The sequence below is a fragment of the Dasypus novemcinctus genome, chromosome 25 (genome assembly GCF_030445035.2).
Source record: "Dasypus novemcinctus isolate mDasNov1 chromosome 25, mDasNov1.1.hap2, whole genome shotgun sequence".
Classification (NCBI taxonomy): domain Eukaryota; kingdom Metazoa; phylum Chordata; class Mammalia; order Cingulata; family Dasypodidae; genus Dasypus; species Dasypus novemcinctus.
Window position 1 is genome coordinate 2,078,988 of NC_080697.1, and position 27,418 is coordinate 2,106,405.

Here is a 27,418-nt window from a genome sequence, read left to right on the forward strand (position 1 = left end):
ATTCACTCACTCACTGATTTGTTCAAATATTTATTGGGCACCTTTTATGTGCCAGGCATGGCACAAGGTGCTGGAATATAAAAAAAGAGTAAGACAAAGTCCCACCAGGAGCTCAGTCTAAGGGCACACTACTGGGTACAATGAGACAGAGTGGCAAATGACTTGCCCAATGAGGTAGAAATGTGGGGACAGAGCTGGGAAGAGCTCGTTGTAAGTAAAACCTCTCTGAAGATCAAGGATGCAGGCTTACAGAAATACACGGCAAAAGCCGCTGCAGAGAGCTTTAAAAATTCTCAATGTCAGTGAACGGACTTCTTGCAGTGAACTCAGGCATCACCTAATGGCATTTCTGCACGTGGCCGTGAAGCCTGGTGACATGCCACCATGCTGGTGGGACACTGCAGCTTGTAGGTTACAAGAAGTATCAGACTCCAATTTTAGCACTGGTTAACATATTAAAATACTTTAATTATATTCATGAGCTTTAAATATGCAGCACATTTATGATACTTCTACATGTAGAAGTTTGAAGTCTCCTCTAACCCTCATTCAGAGGATTTGAATAAGTTACAGACACCACAGAACTTGTCAGTTACTCTTCATATATACACTGTTTTGGCTGTACAACGGTGAAGTTTCACTTGACATTTTCCGTATGTAATCTAAACATTACACAGATATATACAAAGACAGCACAATTCAGATTCATTGTGTACACCTATTCAATTTACAGCTAAAGACAAACTTGAACCAGTGTAAGGCAGTTCTTTTATATGCTACACATAATCCTTGAAGAAAAAGGGTAGAGTCCATGAAGAACTATCCATTTCAGGTCTATCATCTTTCAGTGATATCCTTTGTGAAAAAGTTATTTCAGGAGGCAAGATGTCTATGTCTATTTCACTGACAAAAAGCAGTGAGTAATGATAAAAAGCATTGCTTTCAAATGCATAACCATAGTTACCCATGAATCTGAGCTACCAGTGCCTGGAATGCTGCTGGCCTGGGAAGGACACGTCTGAACGAGGCCACTACCTGGAACGAGACATCAGAGATGACCAATGGCTCCGAGAAGCAACTCGGATGCATGATTCATCCATCTGAATGTCCCCCAAAAACTTAATATGTGAATTCTCAAATGCTGCAGGTAGTCAGTTGCTCACTTCAAGTACTTCTTCACTTTGCTGAGGAGGATTTTCTTCTGAAAAAGAGCATACAGACGAGAAATTCTCCTAAGTGAAGTCTGAAGGACAAATCAGAACATACAATTCAACTGCTAAAAAAAAAAAAAATTAAATGTCTCCCGATCAAGAACCCAATTTCTCATGTGAATGGAATAAGGCTAATTTTAAAAATTCAAATATGTGCTTAAGAACACCTGTCACAGAGCGGGAACAGCCTCCCCAGCTAGAGAGCACCAGGAGCGGGCACCACCAGCCTCCGAGTGGGACTCTAAGTGTCCACTGACATCCAAATCACATGGACTTTAGCTACAGTTACAGCCAGAATTACCTTGCAGTATTTTTTAGAAAACTCACGTTTCTGTGGATGAGTCAAATATCATAAGGTCATAATACACATTCAAAACACTCTAAGCACATGACAAGTCGTGATTACAAGATTCGTGTTTACCTTCACCAGGGCGTGCTGGAAGCTTGCTTTCGGAGGCGGCCCCTGCCTCTTCAGACACTTTGTTACTTGTGCTGTCCTGCTCCACTTCACATAAATAAACATCAATAGGTCCTTTGGTGCTCCTTATATGGACTGTTATAGAGTCCTAGCAAAAGATACATGGAGCAAAAAGAGGATTGAAAGAATGGTTATTATATTTTCACTTACTAGAACCAGAGGAGTTTCAAGGATCCTTTCTGAAACTATATTCATACTTTCCTATCATGTATTTTAGAAAATCATGTACATGCAGTATCTGCAAATTTAAGTAATGTTAATCAACTGGCTAATGCATGTAGTTAAAATACTACTTAATTATACAGTAATGGTTTCAGAGCCAGAATGTGACTATGACAATTCTAGAGGGTTACCTTTTCAGTCCATACTCCAAGGTCAAAACTCAATGTTTTGATGACAAAGAACCCTGGAACACCCTACAGTCTCCAATTATAAAGGCTTGTTTAACTCGACCCCTGCAGAGGCACCAAGCTCACTAAAAAGGACCATTCTTTGGTCCACCTGAAAGTACTCTAAGAGGAGAGACCAAGTCGAAACATACCTCGTGTCATTTGAAACAGTGGAAAAGAGTCAGGAAATTGCAAATTTTGTTAATATTAACGCTCCATTAAGGCAAGTTGATAGGCCTTTGTATTTTTTGATCAGTTGAATAGCTACCAATTCACTGTGTAGAAAATTTTTCTTAAAACTTGTTCATGTATTATTTTGACCCATTCGAAAAATAAAAGATAGTGCATATAAAGCACTAGTATTAACTAATTACAGTTATTCACATTCTTTGGCTTAAGTGTTTTTTAGATTTATTGTTTTAAGAGGCACTGGGAAATGAACCTGGGACCTCATGTGTAGGAGGCAGGTGCTCAACCACTGAGCTAGGTTTGGCTCCCGAGATTTTTTTAAAAATTTACTCAGGATTAATTAACATGTTTTTTTCCCATAAGGTATCAGGAAATTCTCTCCTACTATGAGAATTATGCTATATTCTTAAGGATGGTCCCAGTTATAAATGATTAAATGATTCCTTTTCCTGCTTGCGAGGTGATTCAAATTTAACATGAACCTTCTCTGTTCATGCAGTTAGGCTGGGCAACAGCTATTTCCAAACAGTAAGTGAAACCTCTACGTTGCTCAGAACTGGCAGCCAAGTGAGGACTCACAGCCCATTAAATCAGGACCCGTAAACCTCTGCTGTGAACAGCGAGCGCGTCGGCACTTCTGACTGTGTGGGACTCGCCCTTCCCTGGCTGGCGGCTCCTCTGGACCTCTGCGGATTCAGACTCTCCTAACCTTTGTGCACATCCTTCTCCACCGCTTTCACTTCCCTGAGGCTGAGGACGGCCAAAAGGACCCTGTGCACAGACTTCTAGACGGGCTCTGAACAGAAGCCTTGGGCACCATCAAAAGGCTCAGCAGAGCTTCAGCAATTACAGCCTCAAGTAGCTCATCGCAAAGGGAAAACAACACACCTGCCACTGCAAAACGGGCTAAACACAGCCACGTGCCCCAGAGTAAGGAGGTTTTGAAAGATTAGTAATTATGCAAAAAAAAAATAAAGTCTAAACATCTGCAAAATGACCTATATTAAATAATTAAATATAAATGTTATTTAAGGAACTTGGAATAAATATAAATCCAAAATAAAACAACCAGTAAACATCACCAAGTCACAAGAGGAAAGCTGTTACATAACCCATGTATAACAAACTGTCAAGTAACAATATGTCACTTGGAGAATGACCTGCTTGGAATAAAAGGTGGATGGTGAGAACATTCCTCAGTTTGGATCAGGAATATCCCTACACCAAGGTTTATCACGACAAGCACCGATGCCGCCACCAGGCAGGCTGCCAGGACTCGATGACTTGTCCCCAGAATGGCGACATCCCTCTGTTCTGATTCCATCCTGAATAAGCAACCTTCTGATGACAATTATCTCTCAATACAAACTTTCCTGCAAGGGAAAGAATGTGCTAAGTAGCTGGCAGCTGATGTGACTATTTCATTTACATAGCAAATTTATTTTCCATTTTAAATTTATAACTAAGTGTTCTAATTTATCTGTTAATCTTTTATGAATTTGGTGAGTTACTTCCTTAGAGCCTTGGCTGAGACCAGATCTTACATTTGGATGTTTGGAACTTCAAGATTGAGGCCAGGGAAAACGGGCTTGGCCCAGTGGTTAGGGCGTCCGTCTACCACATGGGAGGTCCGCGGTTCAAACCCCGGGCCTCCTCGACCCGTGTGGAGCTGGCCCATGTGCAGTGCTGATATAAGCGCAAGGAGTGCCGCACCACGCAGGGTTGTCCCCCACGTAGGGGAGCCCCATGCGCAAGGAGTGCACCCGTAAGGAGAGCTGCCCAGCGTGAAAGAAAGTGCAGCCTGCCCAGGAATGGCGCCACACACACTTCCCGTGCCGCTGATGACAACAGAAGTGGAAAAAGAAACAAGACGCAGCAAACAGACACAGAGAACAGACAAACGGGGGGTGTGTGTGTGTGTGTGTGTGTGTGTGTGAAATAAATAAATAAATCTTTTAAAAAAAATAAAGATTGAGGCCAATTCTTCTTAAAAAAAAAAAAAAAAGATTTATTTATTTATTTAATTCCCCCCTCCCCCGGTTGTGTGTTCTCTGTGTCTATTTGCTGCATCTTGTTTCTTTGTTGGCTTCTGTTGTCATCAGCGGCACAGGAAGTGTGGGCGGCGCCATTCCTGGGCAGGCTGCACTTTCTTACACGCTGGGTGGCTCTCCTTACGGGGCGCACTCCTTGCGCGTGGCAGCACTGCACACGGGCCAGCTCCACACTGGTCAAGGAGGCCCGGGGTTTGAACCACGGACCTCCCATGTGGTAGACGGACGCCCTAACCACTGGGCCAAGTCCGTTTCCCTGAGGCCAATTCTTGATGAGTCCTCTAAGGGGTACTGTAACACAGTGGTCAAGAGCACAAACTGAAGCCAAACCACCTAGATTTCAAATTTGGTCCTGCCACTTAGTGTGTGATCCTGGCAATGTCCTTTTATCTTTCTGTGCTTCCGGTTTCTTTTCTTTAAGAGTATAACCATAATGACCGCCTTCATTTGTTGTGTTAATCAAAATGAGTTAAAACATGTGAAGTGCCTTGAGCAGTACCAGGTACATCACTAACATGAGTAAAGCACAGCCTAAGCTGCTGGCCTGCCTCCTCCTTTAAAAGTCCTTTTTAAAATGCATTGCTACCTACTTCTCTGGGAGCAGGAACATCCAATCTGGTTTCTGCTGGAGCTTTAACTGCGATAACAATCTGTTCATGGAAGGCGCGAATGCTATGAATATCTTGATACGTCACGTATGCTAGTGTAAAACCAGTTAAGGATTTCTAAGGAGAGTGCTACTTACTGAGGAAATCGTTTATCTCTGATAACACTTACAATGTTAGAATATCTTTAGTTACATAGGATAAAAAACTCACATTTAAGGGAAGGAAAGCACTTGGTAAAAAATTTTAATTCTTATTATTTCATATAGAATTCCTCCAAGATTTTATAAAGTAGTTTACAATATTTATAACTCAAAGAACTCCTTTAAATTGCATTATTGCAATTATAATTTTTGGAGAAAAGTATTAATAAAATCTAAGAACATTAAAACAACACAACTCATGAAGGTATTCAAATTCCCACCCTATGCTCTACTCCTTGCTAGATCTTACTATGAGAATCTTTGGAAAAAAATACCCTGAGTTTTAATGAGAATCCCCTAACATGAAAAATGGAAAGTCTGTAAAAAGCAGAAACATGTTAAAAAACACATTTCTTGGGACTATCGTGTATTCATAGGAAAATAATCCAAAATTATTTTCCATCTCACTACCTGAATGTTTTTCATTTTATTGTGTTGTCTCAAATTATGCCAATAATACGATTTACTGGGTTTCTCCAGTATTATCTTCTTTTATTACGCAGATGTTTTGAAAGGCTATAGTAAGGTTGGGGTTTATTTTCCTTCTCGCTGTGGAAGGTACTGTGGAAGGTAACTGACACAGAAAGGTCAAGTAAATTAAGTATTAAATTGCTCCGAGTTAGTGGCACACCTGGCCAGGACGCCGAAGTGGGAACAGTGGGGCACACCTGGCACACCTGAGAAGGCCGGTCCCGGGGCCGTGAGCTCAAGAGCACCGACAGCCAGCTGCATGACGACGGCAATTGTTTCAGAAATAAACTTCAGTTTACAAACTAGGGAAAACATGAATTTCGCAAAAGTCAACAAACATTTTATAATATTCAGGTTACAAAACCAGAAAAAGGATGTTCTATTATTGTAATTTTAAATGGAAATGTTAACCTTAGTACGTCACTTTACTGCCTTAGGTCATCAATGCAGGCTGTATACAAAAAAGCTAAAGGCAACAGTGTACTATGTGTGTATGTTAATGCTATACTACTAAATTTTCACTTATTTAACATCTAAAGGTCTACTCTTATATCTTAAACATATAAATTAAATTCCCAACCTGACCCTACTATTAAAGCAAACTGAGAAGTAAAAAAGGTATAGAGTTAAAGGATATCTTTCATTTTCTTTGTCATCTGTTAATTCAAACAACTGCTGAGCACAATCCTTAATTAACTCATCCAAAGCATCTTCCATTGCTGATAAGTCAGAAAGTTCTTCCTGTAGCTTCTTTTGCTGGGGTATTGCTCCAAAATCACTAAGATCAGATCCTCTTTAAGATATTAAAAAAAAACACCATCAATAACACCTAAGAGATTACAAAAGCGTAACTGCAAGTTAGGTTACTGGAACTTCTTCAAATGTCTACATTAGTTTTTCACAACTTTGCCTTAACTCTTATTCCAGATGGAAATTATTCTTCCTGCAGATAAACTGATATTTGTCCCAATGTTTGGTTCCTAACCTTACACAGGAATTTGTGTACTTTCAAAAATACATTATAACCCTAGAAATCAATCCAGTAGAGAAAGCGTAATGAAATAGAGAAAGCATTGAACTATGAGTCAATATTAACTAGTTCAAGACCCAGCTCTACTTGAGGCATCTTTTTTTTAAGATTCTGTTTTGGTATTTTAAAAAAATTTTTACATTTCTCTCCCTTCCTCGCCGCCCCCTGCCCTCGTTTGTCTGCTCTCTGTGTCCATTTGCTGTGTGTTCTTCTGTGTCTGCCTGTGTTCTTTCCAGACCTTGTACGCATGAAACAGGTGCTCAACCTCTGAGCTACACTGCTCCCTGTGGCATGATTTTTGACAAGTTATAATTTTAACCTTACAAAAGATATAGTCTCTCTAGCTATTTCTGCCTACTCCAATATAATATGACCCAAGCAACAAATGTTATTCAAACATGTTTTCTTCAACCTTTATGGAAAATAAAGAGGGGAAAGGCTGTTACCACTGTATTTTTTGATTCCTAGTTTTCAAATCTGATTTCAGGTAGTGATTCTGAATGCAATCTGACATGAATCCCTAACGTGGTTTTCAATGCCATTTAGTACCAAGTTCAAACTGGAATACAATCTGTATTTCTGTACAAATTAAGAACTTTCAAATTACCACCTTTATGACCTGCTTTCCTCTCATAACTATGTTAATGATTTAGTCATTTTACGGTCTTTGTTGGTAGGTTTTTATTTGCCTGAAAGGTCTTCATGTACGTTACGCTGGAACTATTCCTTCCTTATCCAAAATACTTGTCTGCTACAGTGTAACAAACTTTGAAATGCTTGGGTATATAAATATACATTTTACTCTCTGAAGATCCTTCCTTATTATGCTGACATTTTTAACAACTGCCTTTTGTTCTTTGTTTTTTTTTGAGGAGGTACCAGGCATTGACCCCGGGACCTTGTATATGGGAAGCCGGCACTCAACCACTGAGCCACATCGGCTCCCCTGAGATGCTTTTCCATTTGTTTGCTTTTTGCTTGTTTTTAGGAGGCATTGGGAACTGAATCCAGGACCTCCCATGTGGAAAGTAGGCATTCGACCACTTGAGCCATATTCGCTCTCCGTTATTTAACTTTTCAATAATATTTAAATGGTATTCGATGTCTGTGGGTCTTATTTAAGTACCTTGTGGGACAATGCAAGAAAATTTTGTAGAATCCTTTTCTAACAAGAAGCCATATCTTACTTTGTTTTATACTGTCAAAACACTACCAATATCTAGTTTAACATAGTATTGTCGCTTAATAAAGGGAAGGAAAACGGTCAATGGAAAGCTTGAAAGTAACTCACATCCACCGAATGTGGTTCTTAGACTTTTTTTCAACTAGGTCGATGCCGTCTAAGACGTTGGTGATGTCGTACACTCTTCGTTTCCGCACCCCCAGCCTTGCCGCCACCTTGTTTAAGTCGAGAACACCTCCAGGAGCAGCTCTGACGAGGTCCATGAATTTCCGAGTTAAATAAACCAGTGACACATCAAAACGAGGCCTCTTCACTTTTAGACCTTCTGGGGAACAAAATAAACATATTTTTAACATTTTAAATTTTTCCTCAAGTCATTTAAAAAAAAGTCATTTATTTCCTCTTGATCAGTAAGCATAAAACACCTACAGAAATTCCTACACACCAACCAAATCACAGCTAATGTTTCCTATGGAATAGATTTCTCAAACTGGACTTAAAATTTATCAGTCTACCCAGGTTTAAACAAAGAGTTTTGGTTTAAAAAAAGATGCATTTGAAATATGCAGTTTTCATTAACATGCACATTTTTACAAGTCTACTGCGTCTATTAAAACATAAAGTAGTAAGTTCACATGAGCATTCTATTTTAATTTTTAAAGCCCTTTCATAAATATCTAAGTCTATAATTCCCCTATCAAGAATTGTACTAGGAATGATTTTTTAAAAATTAAGTTTCTCATTTGGTTTTCAAGTTATGGAATTCTTTAGAAAGCAAAAATAATAAAAGACTTCGATTTTTCGACTGCTTTTATATATGTCATAGTGTAAGCCTGTCTGATGAAACTTTTGAAAGAGCCCAAACTAATCTTCTGGTAGGACAACTACCTTAAGAAAAAGGGGAAATACATTTATTTTTAAAATTTAAATATTCCTAATTTAAGTAAGCAAGAGAAGAAAAAATATCTTTAATGCCCTCACTTTACCTACTAGGAAAATTTTGGTTTTTCCTATACCCTATCCTCCCAAATACATGTCAATATGTACTTTTAAAATATATATATATATTTTTATTGGAATATATAATATATGAACATGCATAAATAATAAGTGTATAGTAAAAGTTGTGAACTTACAAAATAAATATGCATAACATTTTACAGGGGTTCTATACATCAGTTACATATGGTTTTTAAAAACAAAAATAAGAGGATATTATAAAATGGTATGTTCCTATCGGCCAATATTGTGAACATCTTGCCAGGTCAAATGTATTGCAACATTAATGGCTGCATAATATTTAACTGTGGGGAGTATTTGCTAAACAAATCCCAATTTTGGAAATTTAGATGGTCTCCCACTTTTTACTAATTTTAAAACAACACTGCAATGAACTTTTGTAAGCGCCTTGATAAATCCCGAGAACTGCTGAGTCAAAGGGTCAGTGCAGGCATTCTGATGTGTGCTGTTAGACTGCCCCCACATGACAGGTTCTAGGAGCTCCACGCAGTGTGATGAGGGCCTCATCCTCAGCACCCTCCCAGAAGTTAAGTATCGTTATTCATTAGATCTTTCCTAAGTTGGTACTTAAAAAAAATTCTATTGTAATAGAAGTCACAATTCTACAACTAGCCTTGAACGATTACAACTGAGAAATTCTAACTTTAAAATGCATATATTGCACTAATTATTAACAAGATGTCTTCTAAGTTCAGGATAAGAACATTCCTATCATTTAGTCATTTTATAAAAAACGAATATTAACCAAACACCTATATGCTGAGGGGACATAAAGATGAAAAACGTCATTCCTTGCAGGGTCTCAGATGACTCAGGAAGTCAATACCAACAAATAAAATCACACACAGGAGGAGCCAGGGCTGCTTCTGGAGGTTAGAGAGCCCCGTGAAGACGTTCAGCTGAGCTGGTATCACACCCCATTTCTGATACAAACCTCCCCCCTCCTAGAAAGACCGCAGTGTCAGCAAGGGGAAGAGGTCGGGGTGAGGAGCCTGCACGCTGACCAGCTACAAGGAAGCCCCCACTACTTCAGCCAGGGAGCATGAGAACCCCAACTAGAAGGAAGAGGCTGACACAGGGTGAGGACAGCAGGCCCAGGCCAGAGCGGCCCGGGAGGCGCCCCGACCCTGAGCGAGTCACGGAGCCTCCATGGCCCCCAGGTCACTCGCCTACAGGATGTGGGCGATGATTCACCCCTGCGGTCTGAAGGGCTGTGATCACCGGTGCCAAGCGCTCCCTACAGCGCCAGGCACTCCGCAAGCTCATCCAGACAGCGGTTATCCTACGTCATCAGGGAACACTGGAAAGGCAAGCCTGGGGGGAGGGCGGCAGGGCTGAGTGCGGCTTGCGGCCGGCGTCACGACTGACGTTAGGGCACCTGTGCGGAGGGAAGGGAACGCACTGGCTAAGGAAGCCATCGGGGCAGGGTCACCGTCTCAGGATCCTCAGAGGAAGGTGACACCCTCAGCAGTGATCCACAGCAGGGTTAAGAAGAGCGGCGGGAATTAAAGGACACCAGGGGAGCAAAGCTGTCCTCAGGAGCGCTGACTCACTGCCTGCAGTTCTGCTCATACCAGCAAATACTTTTTCTCTCAAGAATTTTGAGAAAATATCCTTAGATATATTTCCAAAGCTACAGAGAATAAACTGACATCTGTGCACATAATTCAGCCCACAAACCCAAGAATTTATGCTAAAATTCCAAATTTCACATTTCAGTGTAGAAATGCATGTTAAGTTTTTCATGAATTCATATGCACTTAAGTCATTTTAATAAGATGTTCAAAGTACAAAACTTATCAGGAATCAACTTACTTCTCATGGACACAAATTGCATATTATCTTCTAAATTAATCCTTATTTTTGATGGCTGAAAAAAGACATAAAAATTAAATTTAGTAATTTTAAAACAACAGTGCAAATAAATAGCATTTTACTCGTTAGGATACAGGTGTTTTCTTTTATTCCATGATGAGGTAGTAACTTGGGTGTGAGAAGTCTTTCTTCCAAATTGCATCTCCTCTATCACATCTGACAGTGTTCACACAGACTTAAATTTCTAAAACTGTTTAAGAGCAGAGAATCAAAGCCTCTCCAAGATAAAGCACGGGCTTCCGTAAGCATAGAAAGAGTAGCTAAAGAAAGATACAGAAAGAGAGGGAGTATGGATGAGAATTTACAACTGAATAGACATTTACTTACTGACTGCATCAGGCACAGAGAGTAAAAAAAAACACAAAGATGATTAAGACACTGTCCCCAGTCTTAGAAAGCTCAGTAAAGATGGCATATATGTCGAAACTAGAAAATGCTCACCCCTTAGTATTTAAATCTAAGGGGTTCCAAAAAACGTGCTTCCAAACTTTGATAAGCAGCCTTTCAATCCCATTACAATGAATGTAAAAACATCAGCATTTCTAATAATGGAAAATAATGCCTGCTGTGGATAACTAGAAACTTTGGTTATCAGATTAATACAAAATGTTTTGATAATTCCTGAAAAAATAAAGAAATTGGTTTTAGCTCCATTATCAATGCTCGTCATTTTACCAGCTATTTAGAAGCTATAAAAGTTTTCATAAATTGGTAGTGACACTTGAAATATATTTAGAAACTGCTTTTGCACAAAATAAAAATTACAATGCAACAGTGTATCCAGAAACCCCTACTGACCTTGTGCTGAGGACAGTGACAGGAGACCTGATGCTATGTGCACAGGTAACAGGTGACACACCAACCTCCTGTCCAAGCGAGAACACTGGGGAGGGGCTCTGGGAGGTGTGCTTAGAGACCCCTCCAGAGTACTCAGCGCACGAGAGAGGGAAGTCACGGAGGCATTTAGAGAGAAGGGGAATCTTGAAGATGAGCCGAATTTTGTCTGAATAATAAACTCGTGCGAGGAGGGAGGAGGAGCCTAAGTTTTCCTGGTACAGGAAATGGAAAGAACACAGGTGCAGATAGAAATTGCACAGTACATTTTGTGAACATCTTTGAGGCCAGTGTGAAAAAGGCTGTGACGCTGGAAGGATATCTAGAACACGCTGAACGTGAAGGACTCTGGAAGTGACACTAAGGAACTTGGACTTGACTTCACAACCAGTGGAGAACCACAAAGATTTCTGAACAAGAGTATGACATAATCGTGTTTGTGATTTAGAAATAAGTACGGACAATGTGACATAAGGATTGGGACATAGGAAAGCCTGAGGGCAAAAAAAAAAAAAGCTCTTTATCAGTGCAATTCCTGCCACAATAACAAGATGATAGCACCCATAGCAAGTTAACTTAGTCAGGAATAACTCCAATGAAATAGCATACTGCTGTGATATTAATTATTAGAATTTAGAGCTAAATTTAGACTTGGGTGTGGGGCTAAGCCCCTTACACAGCACTCATAATCCTACCTTGCACAGATATCCAACAGCAAAACACGTGCGGCAGTTCCATCATACCTAAGACCACTGTTACTGCTATTTTTACATTCAGTACAAGATAAGGTCTAACTAAAAATTCTCCCCACATAACAAACCTATTGTATTGTAGCAAGATTCTTGAACGAAAAAATCAACTCGCACAGCATTGACTTGAAATACCTCTCGTTATACCCTAAAGTGCTGCATGTACTCAAGTCTGCTAATGAGCTTTTCACTCAGCCCATGACCTGTTAGCTATGCTTCCGCTGCAGAGCACTCGAATGTCTAGAGGGTCAGCCGGCCTGGGGACTGACAAGAGGTTCCCGGGGGCTGGTGAGGAGCAGGGCCGCGCCCTCCACACACTGCTGGGGTCCCCGGGCCAGCGCTTCTTCACCCCATCCCACCCCCTCTCCACATCGAGGTGAACAAAGGTCTCCTCAGCCAAGAGTCAGTGAGTCACCAAAACGCCCAGCACGTGGCCTCGCGTCACTCAAGGCCCATCCAGAGCGGTCCACGCCGCCCACGGCGGGAGGCAGCGGGCTCTGCACCGGCAGAGGTGAGGTGCTGGAGACAGCAAACCGAGCGGGAGGCTCCCACTAAACGCCAAGGAACCTGCCCCTCCAGTGGGGCACTGACCAGGTGCGCGCCTTTCAAGGACACCCATTATCTCTTTAACTTGTTTTCTTCATGGTTTTTTTGCCTGTTTGTTCGTTGAGGTACCAGGGCTGGGGCTGAACCGAGGAACTTGGATATGGGAAGCCGGTGCTCAGCCACAAGCCACACCTGCTCCCCTGAGTTGGGCTTTTCATTTGCTTGTTTGTTCTTGGGAGGCACTGGCGACCGAACCTGGGAGCTCCCATATGGGAGGCAGGTGCTCAACCACTCGAGCCATCTCCACTCCCGTTTTGAATTTAAGCCTTCAGAAAAGTTGTGAAAATAATACAAAGAATTTCCATATACCCTTCACTCAAATCTTCCTAATGTTAACATTTTATTGTAAGCTTTATCATTTTTTTCTCTATATCTATACACCCTTTTTTTCCCTGAACCATCTAAGTTGCAGACTCCACAATACTGCAGCGACATTCTCTTATACAACCACAGTGCAATCATCAAAATCCCTTCAAGTTCAAATAACCTTTGACTGTTAGCAGAAACAGGCTCTGAGGATTCATAAGGGAGGAAGTAGAAGGAGGAGCATCCTTGTTATGGAATGCAGTGTCTTGGCAACACTGTCACCGGCAGGAAATGTGGGAAGTGGAAAGCATCAATGAACTGGGTAATCTAGCGAAGGAGGCAGCCAAGCAAAATGTTGAAAGGTGGCACCTGGTTTCTTCGCTGTTTACAGTAAAATGTGTGGACAGATAAGCAGAGGAAAGGGCTGTTAAACAAAAAAGAGCTAGAATCTGATGAGTTTGAAAATTCTCAGCCTCTTCAGAAGCTCAAACTAAAAATGGCTTCCAAAAAAAAGATGAAATCAAGGGCACTGCCAGAAGAACGACCTCACAAAGATCAAAGAGTGTGCTTTAGGACTATTTAGTCACACAAAAGGCCCCCTAAAGAGATTACAGAGCCTCTCAATAAAATAGTGAGATCTCCAGGAAGCTTCAGGGTAGCTCCTCGGCCATTTCAGCAGGAGCCCATGGCAGAGAAGGGTTTATCTGGAAGAGGTATGGGGTGGGTGGGACTCAACGACTGAGCAACAAAGAGATTCAGGAGTTTTTTACAGTTACCAGCAAAAACACTGCCAGTTTGGACTGCAAGAAACAAAGTTCAAACTGAAAAGAGGCACAAAATTCAACTGGCAGGCTGAAAAATCTACTCCGCTCCAAACACCATCTTTCATGAGAAAGGAAGAAAGGCTCGAAGGGTAGAATCAAGAACCCAGAGGGCTGAGCCAAGAGCCATGGAGAATTATACTCAGGCCTTGAGGCCTAATTTTAAAACTTCCAACATTTTCTAGAGAACTGTACCGAAAAGCTGTACTCAAGAAACTATACCTAAGGAGCCTCATCCATGACCGGACTTGGCTGAGATGAGACTCTGAGCTTTGAACTAATGCTACAATGGAATGAAAATCCTGGAGGACCTCTGGAGGGTATGTGACACAGCGAGGGCCACAGGGTGGGCTGCACTGGGCAGCCTTTTAGATGGTCCACATTCTGCCTCCTGATGTTCCTGGGCTTGTGTGATCACCGTGCCTGCGGTGGGTACTGCATTTTGTGACTCCCTTCTAAGGAACAGAATACAGTGAGTGATGGGAAGTCACTTCTGAGATCCTGCGCATCCTCCCTTAACTGATCTGAGGGAAGCCAGCTGCCAGGTGTGAGCTGCCTAATCAAAGGCATGCCCTGCAAGGAACCAAGGGAGGCCTCAGTTAAGACCAGAAGGAACTAAGGCTGTCAGTCCAACAGCCTGCAAGGGACTAAATGCTGTTGATAATTCTGGGGGGTAAGCTTGGAAGGGGTTCCTCCTCCAGTCGAGCCTTGAGACTTGAATAACACGAACATTTACAGGAACGGGAAGAGGAAGAGAAGTCTGCAAAGGAGCACAAGGTGAGCTCAGACAAGAAGATGGAGCACCCGAAGTATGTGATGTCAAAAGCTAAGTGGAGAGAGTTTAACGACAGCGAGTGGTCAACTGTGCCAAGGCTACAGCAGCAGGACATCCACGAGAATTAGGACTGCCGATGTCCTTAGAGCAGTTTCAGTGGTGTGCTTAGGGCAGAACTTCCAGGCAGCACGCTGAAGAGACAAGGAGAGGTGAGGAAGTGGACACGCTAAGCGCCAACAACTTTTTCAAGAAGCTCGGTGAAGGGAAGAGAAACAGTACACGGAAGGGGATGTGGAATTAACGGAAAGCCCGTTTAAGGACATCGGTTTAAGTCCCCTGAAGGGATGCAGATAACAGTCAAGAACTTATCACTGGGAGTAGATATTCTGAAGTTTAATCCAGGCTGCTCCCAAAAGTCTGTTCTGGCAATTGTAAAACAGGAATAGAAAATAAAGAGTACGAGTAAACCAGAGGGAATCACCCTCCTCAGGAAGGGAGCCTAATCTCCCGCCTCTTCTCCGCAAAACAGAACGGAAGACAAGCTGAAGGGGAAGCCGGGGGTGGAAGGCCCGACGCGTCGACAAGGTTTTAGGGGATTGGCTCATTTAACTGCAAGAAAGGGAGAAGGCGCTCAGGGCAGGCTGCAGCGAGCACTCAAAGTCCAGCCGCGGTGGAAAACAGACCCCCGCGCCGCAGAGCGGCCGGGCCCCGCCCGCGCGCGCTCACCAGCAGGCCGTCCACGCTGAGGGGGTCCCGGCAGCGGCGGCGCACGGCCTCCTCCGCCGCGTCCACCAGCGGGCCGGGCAGGGGCCTCGCGGGCCGCTGCGGACTCCCGCTGCCGAGCGCGGCGGCCATGCCCTCGCGGCCGCTCCCGCCTCGCCCTCTCGCTGCACGCGGGCCGCGGGTCGCGGGGCCGCCGGCGAGCACACGCGCTCCCGCCCCGGAGCCCGCAGGCGGCGCGGAGGAGGCGGCGCGGAGGAGGCGGCGCGGCCGCGGCTCCCAGGGCGCAACCGTCCGCATGCGCAGTGCGCAGCGCCGTCTGCGCATGCCCCGCCGCGCACCGCGCATGCCCGCCGGGCCGGGCGCGCCCATGCGGACCTTCTCCCCGCGGTCGGCGCCCGGGAAACCCCGGACAGCGGAGCGTGCGGAGTGGGCGGTGCGGAGAAAGGAAAAGGTGGCGCGGGACGCCGAGGCAGGGAACGGGCGCGGCCCGGGCGGCCTGGGCCCGCGGGGACCCTCTCGCTCGCCCTGCCTCCGGGGCGAGTCTAGCATTGGTCAGCGGCGGCGTGTGGCCGCACCTCGCGTTGCTGAGGAGGCGACGGACCGGAACGGGCCTTCGGGGCTCAGCCAGGCGACCGGGCCCGTGCCGCGCTCCCCACCCGCGAGTGGGAGGCGTGACCCCGTACCTGTCAGAAGGTGAGCGCACCTCAGCCCCGGAGGACGCCGGGACGGCCCCGGCGCCTGCCCCGGGCTGGAGCAGCACGGTGGTGGCATGTGCGCCACGTGCTGGAAGACGGCAGGTGCACGCGGCAGCGAGGCGGCCAGCACCCCGCGGGCGCCCGGGAAAGCGAGTGTCCCAAGCTGCCAGGTGCCTTCAGAGCCAGGACCCCCGAAGGCGAGCCCCGAGGCTCCAGGGCGGCCTCCGCGGAGCCCCTCTGCCCCTCAGCCCTCGCGCTCTCTGCTCCTAGTGGTCCTAAGTCAACGCCCTTTAAAATCGTACCTGTGTTTATTTTTAGCGTTAAGTTTTAAGTAACACTCCGTACAATTTGGCTGCCACTTTGGGGTGTCACCCTTGTCACTTCTGGGTGGTAATGAACGCCCTGACTTTTCTAAGGCCTCTTCTAACACCGCCTCAGCGCCGAAGAAACACTAATACACAGATTCTAACTATTCAAAAAAAAAAAGGCTGCCCTGCAGACAGGGTGCGTCCACCCGTGGTAAAAACACACTAGGGGAAAGAGGTTCTCTGAGGCCTGATGTTGCTGATGAGGAAACTCCCTGCCTCAGGCCCCTCCTTCAAGACTATTTCCTGAAAACTTGCCTGATTCTTCTCTTGACATTAATGCACCTTTCTAGGTTGCCCCAATGGCATCTTTTTTTTTGTTTTAACCTCTTCGTGGCACCTGCCACATTTTCCCTAGTTTGAGCCTTTGCACTTACAGTTTCTCCCATTCGATGATAAGCTGCTTGGAGTCAGGGACGGGTATTATTTGTCTTTATACCTCAGCTCCTAGCCCAGCCTCTTAATTAGGTATGTCTGGAAGGAAAACCAGTTTTAAATGCTCTTCCCTGTTCCCAGTGCCCCACTTTGAGGCATTTTTGTAAAACATCCCAGCGTAACTAAACGGCCACCCACCCCAGCCCGGCTCCGGGCTGACTTATGGGCTGGTCCGGGGCTAACCAGCCTCCAGACACCGCGCTAAGGGCCACGAGAGACCAGAGGCCCGGTGGCGGCATTTCTGTAACTGCCCATGGAAGCGTTTTATGGGAGCTGTTTTTAGAAACTTGTTAGGTGATCCTAGCGTCCCCGTAAGCTCCGCGCTGGTGCCCACTGCTGGTCTGTTCCCTTCGGGTTCTTGGTATAAGGGGTGCTTCTCACTGGGGTGTTATGGGATGAGATGCCGCTCTCAGAGCTTGGCTTCCTCTTACACTGCGCTGGGGAAAGTGGGGCGCTGCCTTGTTATTGCTGGGAGGGGGCTGGGAGGGCCGGGAGGGCCGGTTCTCCACTTGGCATCGGTGGCCATACAGTGATTGGGGGTACCAGGGGTACCTTGTTACTGCTCCCCAAGTGGCCTGCTCCGACACCATTGGTGTGTGGGGGGCAAAAGTTTTGGCCTTACAAGGCACCCCTGACCCTCCCTGGGGGTGGGGGTGGGGAGGGGCTGCCCCATTATAGCCTTGTGATGGCAGAAGTCTAAGCTTCCTTCTTAGACGTGGGGCTGGTACCACAGGTTTTTCTACACGGTTTGTCTGGTGTAGAGTGACTATTGTCTAAAGTTTTCTCTCTTGCTAGGCTGCCCCCTTCCTGGCTCATTGGCTAGAGAGAACAATGGGGGCCTTTTGGGTACTAGTTGCTGTTTCCGGCTGCAGCTTCTCCAGCTCCCAGGCTGGGATATACAAAACAAAACAAACAAAACAAAACACAGGGAAGTGGATTTGGCTCAATGGATAGAGCATCCGCCTACCACATGGGAGGTCCAGGGTTCAAACCCAGGGCCTCCTGACCCGTGTGGTCAGCTGGCCCATGCACAGTGCTGATGTACACAAGGAGTGCAGTGCCACACAGGGGTGTCCCCTGCGTAGGGCAGCCTCACACGCAAGGAGTGTGCCCCATAAGGAGAGCCACCCAGTGTGAAAGAAAGTGCAGCCTGCCCAGGAATGGTGCCACATACACAGAGAGCTGACGCAGCAAAATGATACAAAAAAAGAGACACAGATTCTCAGTGCCGCTGACAAGAATACAAGCGGACACAGAAGAACACACAGCGAATGGACACAGAGAGCAGACAACTGGGGGGGGGGGCAGGGAAGGGAAGAGAAATAAATAAAAAATAAACTTTTAAAAAACCAAACAAACAAAACAACCCAGTGGACTTGCTGCTGTGCGTTCCTTGGGCCCAGAGTCCCCGACAGGCTTCTGTCTTTTCTCCACCTTTCAGGGTCTCTTATGTCTGTTTTCTACATAATGTCCCTGTTGTTGCATGTAGCAGGAAGAGTAGAAGCAGAAGTTCAACAGTGATATTTTAAAAACCTCAATCAGACTGCTCACTCCATTGCTTAACCTCTGCAGTGGCTTCTGATCGATTGGTATTTGAGGGAGCCTGTGGTGTGCTGTTGGCATTGGTACAGGAGAGTCAATTGTCAGGTAGTCAGGAATTCTGCGAGATGGTTGTTAAACCTTTGGTGTCCTGAAATCAGCCTGATGAGGCCACTTACACCAGAGAGGTGGACAAACACTACAAATCAGGGCCTTTTTAAAAAAAATGAGATCCAGTTTACCAGCACACCTCTAAAACACTTCTTCCCTGCCTGTAATACAAAAGGTTAAGGATGGGTAAGAATCAGATAGATGGAGATCAAAATGTCACTTTTACTTCTGATAAAACCAGACAGGGGAAACCCTCACATCTATGGTTGAGTGATTTTTGACAAGGCACTGAAGTCTACCCAGCTGGGGTAGAACAGTCTGTTCAACAAATGGTGTGGGAAGAATTGGATATCCATAGCCAAAAGAAAGAAGGAGGACCCTTATCTCATACTTTATAAAAATTTAACTCAAAATGGATCAAAGATCTAAATATAAATGCTACAACCATAAAACTCCTAGAAAAAAATGTGGGGAAACCTCTTCAAGACCTGGTGGTAGGTGGTAGATTCTTAAACCTTACACAAAAAACATGAGCAATGAAAGAAAAAAGTGGAGAAATAGACCTATTCAAACTTAAACACTTTTGTGCTTCAAAGGACTTTGTCAAGAAGGTGAAAAGACAGTTCACTCAATGGGGGAAAATATTTGGAAACCACATATCCAATAAGGGTTTTATTTCCATACTATATAAAGAGATCATACAACTCACCAATATAAGAGCAAGCAATCCAATTAAAAAATGGGCAAAAACCTTAAATTGAGGTTTCTCCAAAAAGGAAATACAAATGGCGAAAAAGCACATGAAAAAATGTTCAACATCATTAGCTATTAAGGAAGTGCAAATCAAATCTACAATGAGATATCATCCCACCTCATAGAATGGCTGTTACTAAAAAGTCAGAAAACAAGTGTTGGTGGGAATGTGGAATGGTGCAGCCTCTGGAAGACAGTTTGGCAGTTCCTCAGGAACTTCCATATGATCTGGCAATCCCTCTGCCAGGAACATATCCAGAAGAACTGAAAACAGTGACACGAACAGACATTTGCCCACTGATGTTCAGAGCAGCATTATTCACAATTGCTAAAAGATGGAAACAACCCCAGTGTCCATCAACCAGTGAATGGATAAACAAAATGTGGTATATACATACAATAGAATACTATGTTACTGTAAGAAGAAATGAAATTGGGACATATATGATAACATGGATGAACCTTGAGGACATTATGCTAAGTGAAGTAAGCCAGACAAAAAGACATATGGCAGGTTCTCATTAATAAGAACTAAATATGAAAAATAAATACATAGAGTTAAAACTGTAGGTTACTAGAGAAATGAGGAGGGATACTGATGCTTAATGTATGTAGAATTTTCAAATGACTGTGAAAGTGTGGAAATGGATAGAGTTGATGGTAACACATTATAGTGAGTGTAACTAACACAGCTGGTTTATAAATGGGATTGTGGCTGAAAAGGGTAGTCTAGGGATGTAAATGTCAATTGAAAGAAAGCTAGAGAGTAATCTAAGGATTGAATAACATACCGAACCCGAAGTTTTAAACAAGCACATGCAGGCAGAACCACTTTTCTCAGAGCAGAGGAAAACAAAGGGTTGCAATCAAGAAAAAGGCAACTTAAAACAGTGGGAAAACCTGGTGGGGCACCCTGGGGTCAGCACGGGGTAGCTGAGTGGGCTGCGTGGGGAGTGCTGGCTGTCCCAGGACTTGCCAACACTTGTACAACACTTGTACAACAAGTGGAGGCAGCCCACCGGGCCCCAAGGGCCCCAGAAGAAGACGATCCAGTCACAGCTGCCTGGAGCAAAGCCCTAGCACTGGGGGTCAGAGGAATCTCTTTCTTAGGGGAAGGAGGAAAATCGGGAGCCATATAAAGGGGATTTCCTAAGCCGCTGCGCAGGCCCAGCAGAGGATGCTGGGTCAGGAGAGCCAGAGGACCCTGTGCCTCCATCTCGGGCTGTCTTACTATGATAGCTAACCTTGAAGAACGACCTAGAGACTCTTAGATTTTCTTTTCTCCTCCTTCCTTTCCTTTTCAAGAAATTCAAGGAAATCTCTCTCATAACCCTATCAGGATACAAACTTAAGGAACAGACACCTTGGTGACTAAATTCCAGAAGTAACACCTTAAAATATTAAAACGTACAGTGTAGTGTGCCTTATCCCATTCTTACTACCTCTCCTTCCTCGCTCTTCATTGCCAGACCACTGTCTCCTGCCTTCTGCTCCCACCAGTTTCCTGGAATTACTCTTTCAAGGTCTGAGCATGCAGCTCTTTAACTTCCTTGACCTCTGCACGTTTTTACGCCACCGATCCCTCTTTCCTGGAGTCTCTTTCCCCTTGGTCTCAGACACCCCCTTCTCCTGGGGAGTTGCTTAGGGTGCAGACTTTGAGGGGGCAACCCTCACCTCCCGCTAGCCTCAGCCCTGCTTCTGGTCCAGCCTTCAGTCCACTGGATGTGTGTTTCCAGGGCTGTACCCTGTTCCCCCTGTTTCCTGTGCCCTCTCTGGAGAATCTCATCTCACTGTCCTCACAAAGATGACGCCCTGTCTACGGCTTCTTGAGTTAGCACTTGCCAAAATCAGGGGTAACTTCCTTTATAGGCAAGATCTAATTATTTGTGGTTAAATAAGCTGTGAGGCAGGAATTTCAGTTCACGTAGACACCCAGATAAGGGTTATTTTGCTGCTTTTTATTCTCGACTGAAAACAAAATTGTGCAACATTTAGATATTCCAAATGGGTTTTAGCTTTGATATGAGTTTTCCTTAAAATGAATTCAAACAGACCTGGGTCTTCCCGCCTGTGGAGGTAGACACACAGGGTTCTGCCCTCAGCCAGCACCTGCTTTATGAACTGAGGGGTACTCTGAGTCTTGTAACTTCTTGCAGGGCAGAAATGACGGCAGATGGAGAGAGCCGGTAGTAGCTGAGGTGGCTTTGATTCTCCAGACTGCATTTAGTATCATTCTTACAAAGCACATTGGTATAAGTGCTTGATTACGATTTCTCAAAGGGACTTGACAAGCACTGCATGTTCTATTTGTTACACAAATGTGGAATTTATCTTTCTGTGAAAAGTGCACCTACATCCTGGAACATCTCACCGGTTATAGTTTATTTCCATCTTTTCCCCAAGATAAGCAGTCCTTATGTAGAGTAAATGTTAGGGGTGGCTTCAGCCTACAAAGGAGAAGCTGACCTGGCTCTCTGACTCCTGTTTGGTCCTGAGGCCAAGTCCCAGACCAACGCGTCCAGCTGCTCAGCGTCTCTTTGTGTCCCACAGATGCCTTGAGCTCAGTTTGGAATAAACTGTCCTCAGTCCGCTACGCCAGGTGACGGCTGCCCTTCCCATCACCCAGCCTGGCACCCCGCGGACTCGCTCGGCTCCCTGGCCTCGGCCACTTCCTGCAAGCAGCCAGGCTTCAGGTCCTGCCCAGTGGCCCCGGAGCCTCCTTTCGGCGCCATCTCCTTCATCTGGATCTGTGGCTGCCCTGCCTACAGCAGTGTCCCCAAGCCCTGCCTGGCGTCCGACCACACCCGGGTCCTGGGACAGCTACCACGAGATACGGTGCATCGATTTTAGTGCTTCCCCCTGCCCTTCCTCATCCCGGCTTTCCCCCAGTCCAGCCAGGCGTCTGCTGTGAGTCTTCTGGAAGAAGCGAGATGATTATTATGGTCTAATAAGGTCAAGAAACAGCTGACGCCCTCTTTTTACAGTCAAGTGGAAAACAAGTCTCAAAGTCCAGGGGTTCTTAGCCAGGGGTCTGTGAACAGGAACTGAAATTCAAGAAACATGATTCTTGTGGGGATGTGTCGGTGTGGGTGTGACACATTTATTAAATAACACACAGCATAGTGTGGACTTAGTAAGGGGTTCGTGGTTTTCACCTGACTGGCAAAGGGGCTTGTGGAACAAAAAAAGGTTAAGAAGCCCTGGTTTATATCAAAACAATAAATGGGAAAGAGTGGTGGAAGATGGAAGACCGCCTATCTCCCAAGCCCAGAAAGGAGGGTGAGCTTTTCTTATGCTTAGAGTAAGCAGAGGAGAGCGAATGGCATGGGAGTCGAGCTGAGTGTGGGGACAGGTGGAGAGGAGTCACCCAGCACCGCGGGGACGGGTGGAGAGGAGCCACCCAGCACCGCGGGGACGGGTGGAGAGGAGCCACCCAGCACCGCAGGGACGGGTGGAGAAGAGCCCTGAGCACTGCCACGGCTGGGTCCGAGGCCACGCCCGAGTGCAGGCTGCAGGCCACCTGCAGAGCACGTGCCCACGTGGCCTGAGCTGACGAGTCACACCAGACTTGTCCAGCCTCTGTGAGCCTCTGGGGAAAGCTGTGGGCCACGGCCCCGGGTGGACCCCCTTCAGTCTCCAAAGGCACAGAGACCCCTGAACAGAGTGTGGGAGAAGGTGCTGGAAACCTGGAAAGGTGGAGTGTGCCTGGGAGAGAGAGCCCTCGCCCGGGACGTGCGGGAGTCTCCCCGCTGCTCAACCCCCGGCTCCTCAGCACGGTGCACGGGCTGTGAAGAGCCTGCTCCCACTGGCCTTTCTTTAGAAAACTTTATCGTGGTAACATATCACCCCCAATTTCCCATTTTTACCACTTTTAAGTGTCCAGCTCGGTCGTGGTGGTTACATTCAGAGCGTCGTGCACCATCACCACCATCCATTACTGAACTTTCACCACCCAAAGGGAAACTTAGCCCCCCCAGGCCTGGTAACCTTACTCTACTGTCCCTTCCTATGAATTTGCTTATTCTAGAGCATTCATCTACCTTCAGTGCCTTACCTGGAGCCTAGAACCTCCCTCTCCCTCACGCCACAGTCCAGGCAGAGTGAGCGACGTTCAGCCTCCAGAACAGCGGTGCCTCTCTTACTTCCAGGGCTTTCCTGAGGAGGAGAGGAGCAGCTCATACATTTCCATACAAACTCCACCCAGCAGAAAGGCCTGAAGCGTCGTCCTGCTGGACTCAGCGCAGCGCCTTGTCCGCGTTGTCTGGAGGCAGCTTGCTCATCACCCATCAGCTGAGGAAGCAGCACCGGCAGCTCGTGCCTGCTGCCGTGCACAGACAAGCTGTGGGAATGCAGCTTGCGGCACCCACCCAGCAAACAGAAGGAGAAAAGCAGGAAATTCCCATACTACCCTCCTATTTTCACAAGCCCCTCGTACAGCAAACTCCAGCAGGGCTCAAGAGCAATAGTCAGGGGCACCAACCGCTGAAAGTCAAAGTATCCACTCAAGTTCCCTGCATTGTCCTAAATGTACCAATCAGTGCAAACCCTAACCGGTAATGATAGCCAATAAAACCAGAAGTCCCTAGAGAGAGTGCGCCCCATAGCACAGCCTGCACCCATCCCTCAGGTGTGTACCTATCTCTTTTCTTGTTTCTTGGTTTCTTAATAAACTCTTTACTCCCTTGCCTGCCCTTAAATTCCTTTATATGACACAAGCCAAGAACCTGAATACCGGCTCTGTACCATCTCACCTCCTCACACGTTGCTTTATCTAGAACATTATGCCTTTGATTCTTTCTGTACAAACTCTTCACCTTTAGCCTCATTTCAGACATGCCTCCCCAGCTGCTCTGCCCACTCCCCACCTGTCATCTGATGAGCCCACCACTGGGACCAACTTTCTTGTTATGCTTCACTATCAAGAGGTACATTATATTATAAATCTCCAAATAGCATTCTTTAAAAAAACACTACGCCGATTTGAAATGTAAACACTAAAGCAAAACATGACAACAAAAATGTTTTATTCTGAATCTTCTAAGCCAATCTTAGAATGGACTTTGATTTAGTAGTATCAAATGATTAAGTTAGGAACTTCTATTTTTCCACCTTCTTGAATGCTTATACTGAATAGTACTAATTTTCTTAGTATTTCTTAAATATTGCAGACTTAAATTGGTTTTAATTTGGAGAAAGAATGCTATCTATTCAGCAAGGGGAATTCTCAGAAATTAATAAGGAACATACTTCAGGAAAACTTGTGCCATGTAATATTTTTTTTATAATTTATCCTACACAAATTTGTAATATTCAAATTTTAGGGAGGGTTCCATGGACCCAGCTGTGACTCCTTGTGGGGTTTGGTTGCCATGTACCCCTCCCCAGGTTTTTTGGGGTTTCCTTTTGCACAGGGGATAGGCCAGGACTGGGGAGGCGCTGCAGGCCCAGCTGTGGCCTACACAGGGCTGTGTTATTGGGGCACCCCACCCTGAAAAGCTTTCTAAGGCCCCACCAGAGGCCAGGGACCCCCCTTTCCCCCTTGCCTGACAGGGAGGCAAAAACTTTAATTGTTTAAAGCAAAGTTTAAGTGGTAATAATTCAGGCTAATCATTTGAATTTTTCTCTTGCGTTTTGCATGTGTCGGGGTTTGTGTTATAAAAATCCATTTGAATTAATTGATGCAGGAAGAAATACAATCAGCAAACTTGAAGTCTTGTTTTGTCAGATATTTACATATTGCCTACAAAATGAAAAAGACAAACTACACTACCTTATTGTAAAAAAAAGTCGCCAAATGTTAGAGAATAATCATGCTGGTTTTCAGCATGACAGGCTTATGATACCCCAAATTTAAATATCAGAGACCTTTGAAAAATTTTCGTCAAGGCAGATTAAACAAACAAAATGTTTAATTTCCTTTTTGAAGAGACACATTTCCATGGCCCCAAATTCAGAGGATACTAAAAAATACACCAACTTCTGTCTCCAGTAGCAAAGTCCACTCTTTGGAGGCTACCACTCTGCTGGTTTCATATGAATTCGTGCAGAGTGTTTTATGTACTAACATTTATGCTACTTCCTGCCTTTATTGTATACCAGTATCATCCTATTCCTTGCCTTTTTTTTAACCTAACAACATACCTGGCAAGTTGTGCCCCAGCGTGTAGCACGGCCTCCTGGCTTTCTATGTCCACACAGCTTGGCACGTATTACACACCATGTGTTGCCCACGCTGTCCCCGGAGGAGGGACACTTGGGTTATTCCAGTGTCTCACAAGCAGTGCCAAGTAGAGAGCAACCTCACGCCTGCCTCCCTCCCACGAGGGGCACGACTAAAGCAGGAGTGGCCAGCGCAGGCCGCTGTGATTCTGACAGGTACTGCCAGCCTGTCCTCTAGAGAGGTTTATCGATTTATCTTCCCTTACAAGAGCTTAGGCAGAATTTGGATGAGAAATATGATGAAGCACATAAAACTTCCCTTAGCTTGGCCTCTGAGAAGGAGCGCCGCTCATGGCGTTGGTATGTGACTCTGACAAGAGCACCCAGGAAGCTGTGCGTCAAAAAGCTACCAAAGGCCAAAATGGTTAATTTTTCTTTGCTGAGGCTGACAATGGTTTTCCAATCACTTTGGTTAAAGTCCTGACATAATGGTGAGATATGCATATGATTTTGGGGATACAGTATGGTAATCCAGATATGGAATACACTAACACATTGATTCATAGAGGAATAACCTCCCAAGAGGTTGGAGAAAAAGAGCGAAAGAACGATGAGCTTAAGTGTGCTGTTAGACACTCTCAGCAGCCCTGTTTTTGGCCTTTACACCTTCTTTGGCCCTGTGTAATTTATTCTGTAATGGCCTTTGGAGATTAGGAATGCTGCTGTACTACTGACAGAATGAGTTATTTCTGTGTACATTATTGGAACAGAGCACCATCTCACTCAAATCTCTATATAATCTCATCTTTTCTGGTGATAGAGCTTTCTGCTAATGTGTGTGTATTAGTCAGCCAAAGGGGTGCTGATGCAAAGTACCAGAAATCTGTTAGTTTTCATAAAGGGGATTATTTGGGGTCGAATATTACAGTTACCAGGCAGGCCCTAAAGAGTCCAACTCAGGGTACCTTAAGAGGTACTTCCTCACTCAAAGTCCATTGCCGTGAGTTGACACAAGATGGTGAGTGACGTCTGTGTGGGCTCAGCCTTCCTCCTTCCTCTTCAGGCTCCATCGTCCCAGCTTCAACCAGTCTCAGCTGTAGGCTGGCATGGGGCTCGTCTGTCTTCCTGGGGCTCGTTTCTTCATGGGCTCAGCTGCTCTGTTCTCTCCACAAGGCCAGCTGTAGACTCTCAGGCTCATCTCTTTTCCAGGGGCCTGTCTATGGAGCTCTCTCTCTTCCCACGTGTCTGCTTCTCTCTGCGAGTCTCCACCCCTTTGAGACTCACTGTCCTACTTACGTGGCCAAATCAAAACCCTGATATTAATTTAATCGTAAAAGTGAAACCTCTGAATTTAATACAATCAAAGGGTATCATGAGCCCAGAGGAACAGACCAGTTTACAAACATAATCAGTATTTCTTTCTGGAATTCATCAATAATATCAAACTGCCACAGTGTGGCTACTCTGCAAACAAATTTTTAAAGAAAGCCTCATTAAAGTTGAATTCCCGCATTCTATCCTACTTGAATTCTGAGTAGAATCTTACTGATTGTTAACCGTGCTTTATTCAAATGTTCATCTCCTATGTGCTACCCATAAAATATATTGGTTCCACCAAACTGAATTTGTCCTTTGGACTGCGTCCCTTTGCCTCGCTGATGTCTGATACCCGCCAAGATGACGCTTGGGCTTTGACAAGCTTGGCCTGCCAGCAGCTGCCGCGCTGTCGTGAGCTGCACGTGGCTGACTCTCGCCCCACCACGAGGCGGCCCTGTGGCGTGGAGGAGCTGAGCAGGGCCTCTGGGTTCAGAGCGCTGCCTTCCTGGTGAGTGAGTCGCGGGG

General features: G+C 45.3%; 1 protein-coding gene across 2 annotated transcripts; it reads right to left on the reverse strand.

The window, feature by feature from the left end:
- Positions 1 to 447: 447 nt before the first annotated feature.
- E2F6 (E2F transcription factor 6) lies at positions 448 to 15,745 on the reverse strand. 2 transcript variants are annotated; one of them, XM_071211883.1, is made up of 7 exons: positions 15,523 to 15,745; positions 10,646 to 10,700; positions 7,919 to 8,135; positions 6,235 to 6,390; positions 4,909 to 5,023; positions 1,633 to 1,777; positions 448 to 1,201 (listed from the first exon to the last, which is right to left on the reverse strand). In XM_071211883.1, exons 1-7 carry the CDS (start codon positions 15,649 to 15,651, stop codon positions 1,152 to 1,154), a joined length of 867 nt encoding a protein of 288 aa, XP_071067984.1. In that variant the 5' UTR covers positions 15,652 to 15,745; the 3' UTR covers positions 448 to 1,151. The 2 variants fall into 2 exon arrangements, with proteins under 2 accessions (XP_071067984.1, XP_071067985.1); XM_071211884.1 differs by lacking the exon at positions 15,523 to 15,745 and adding an exon at positions 11,504 to 15,334.
- Positions 15,746 to 27,418: the final 11,673 nt, after the last annotated feature.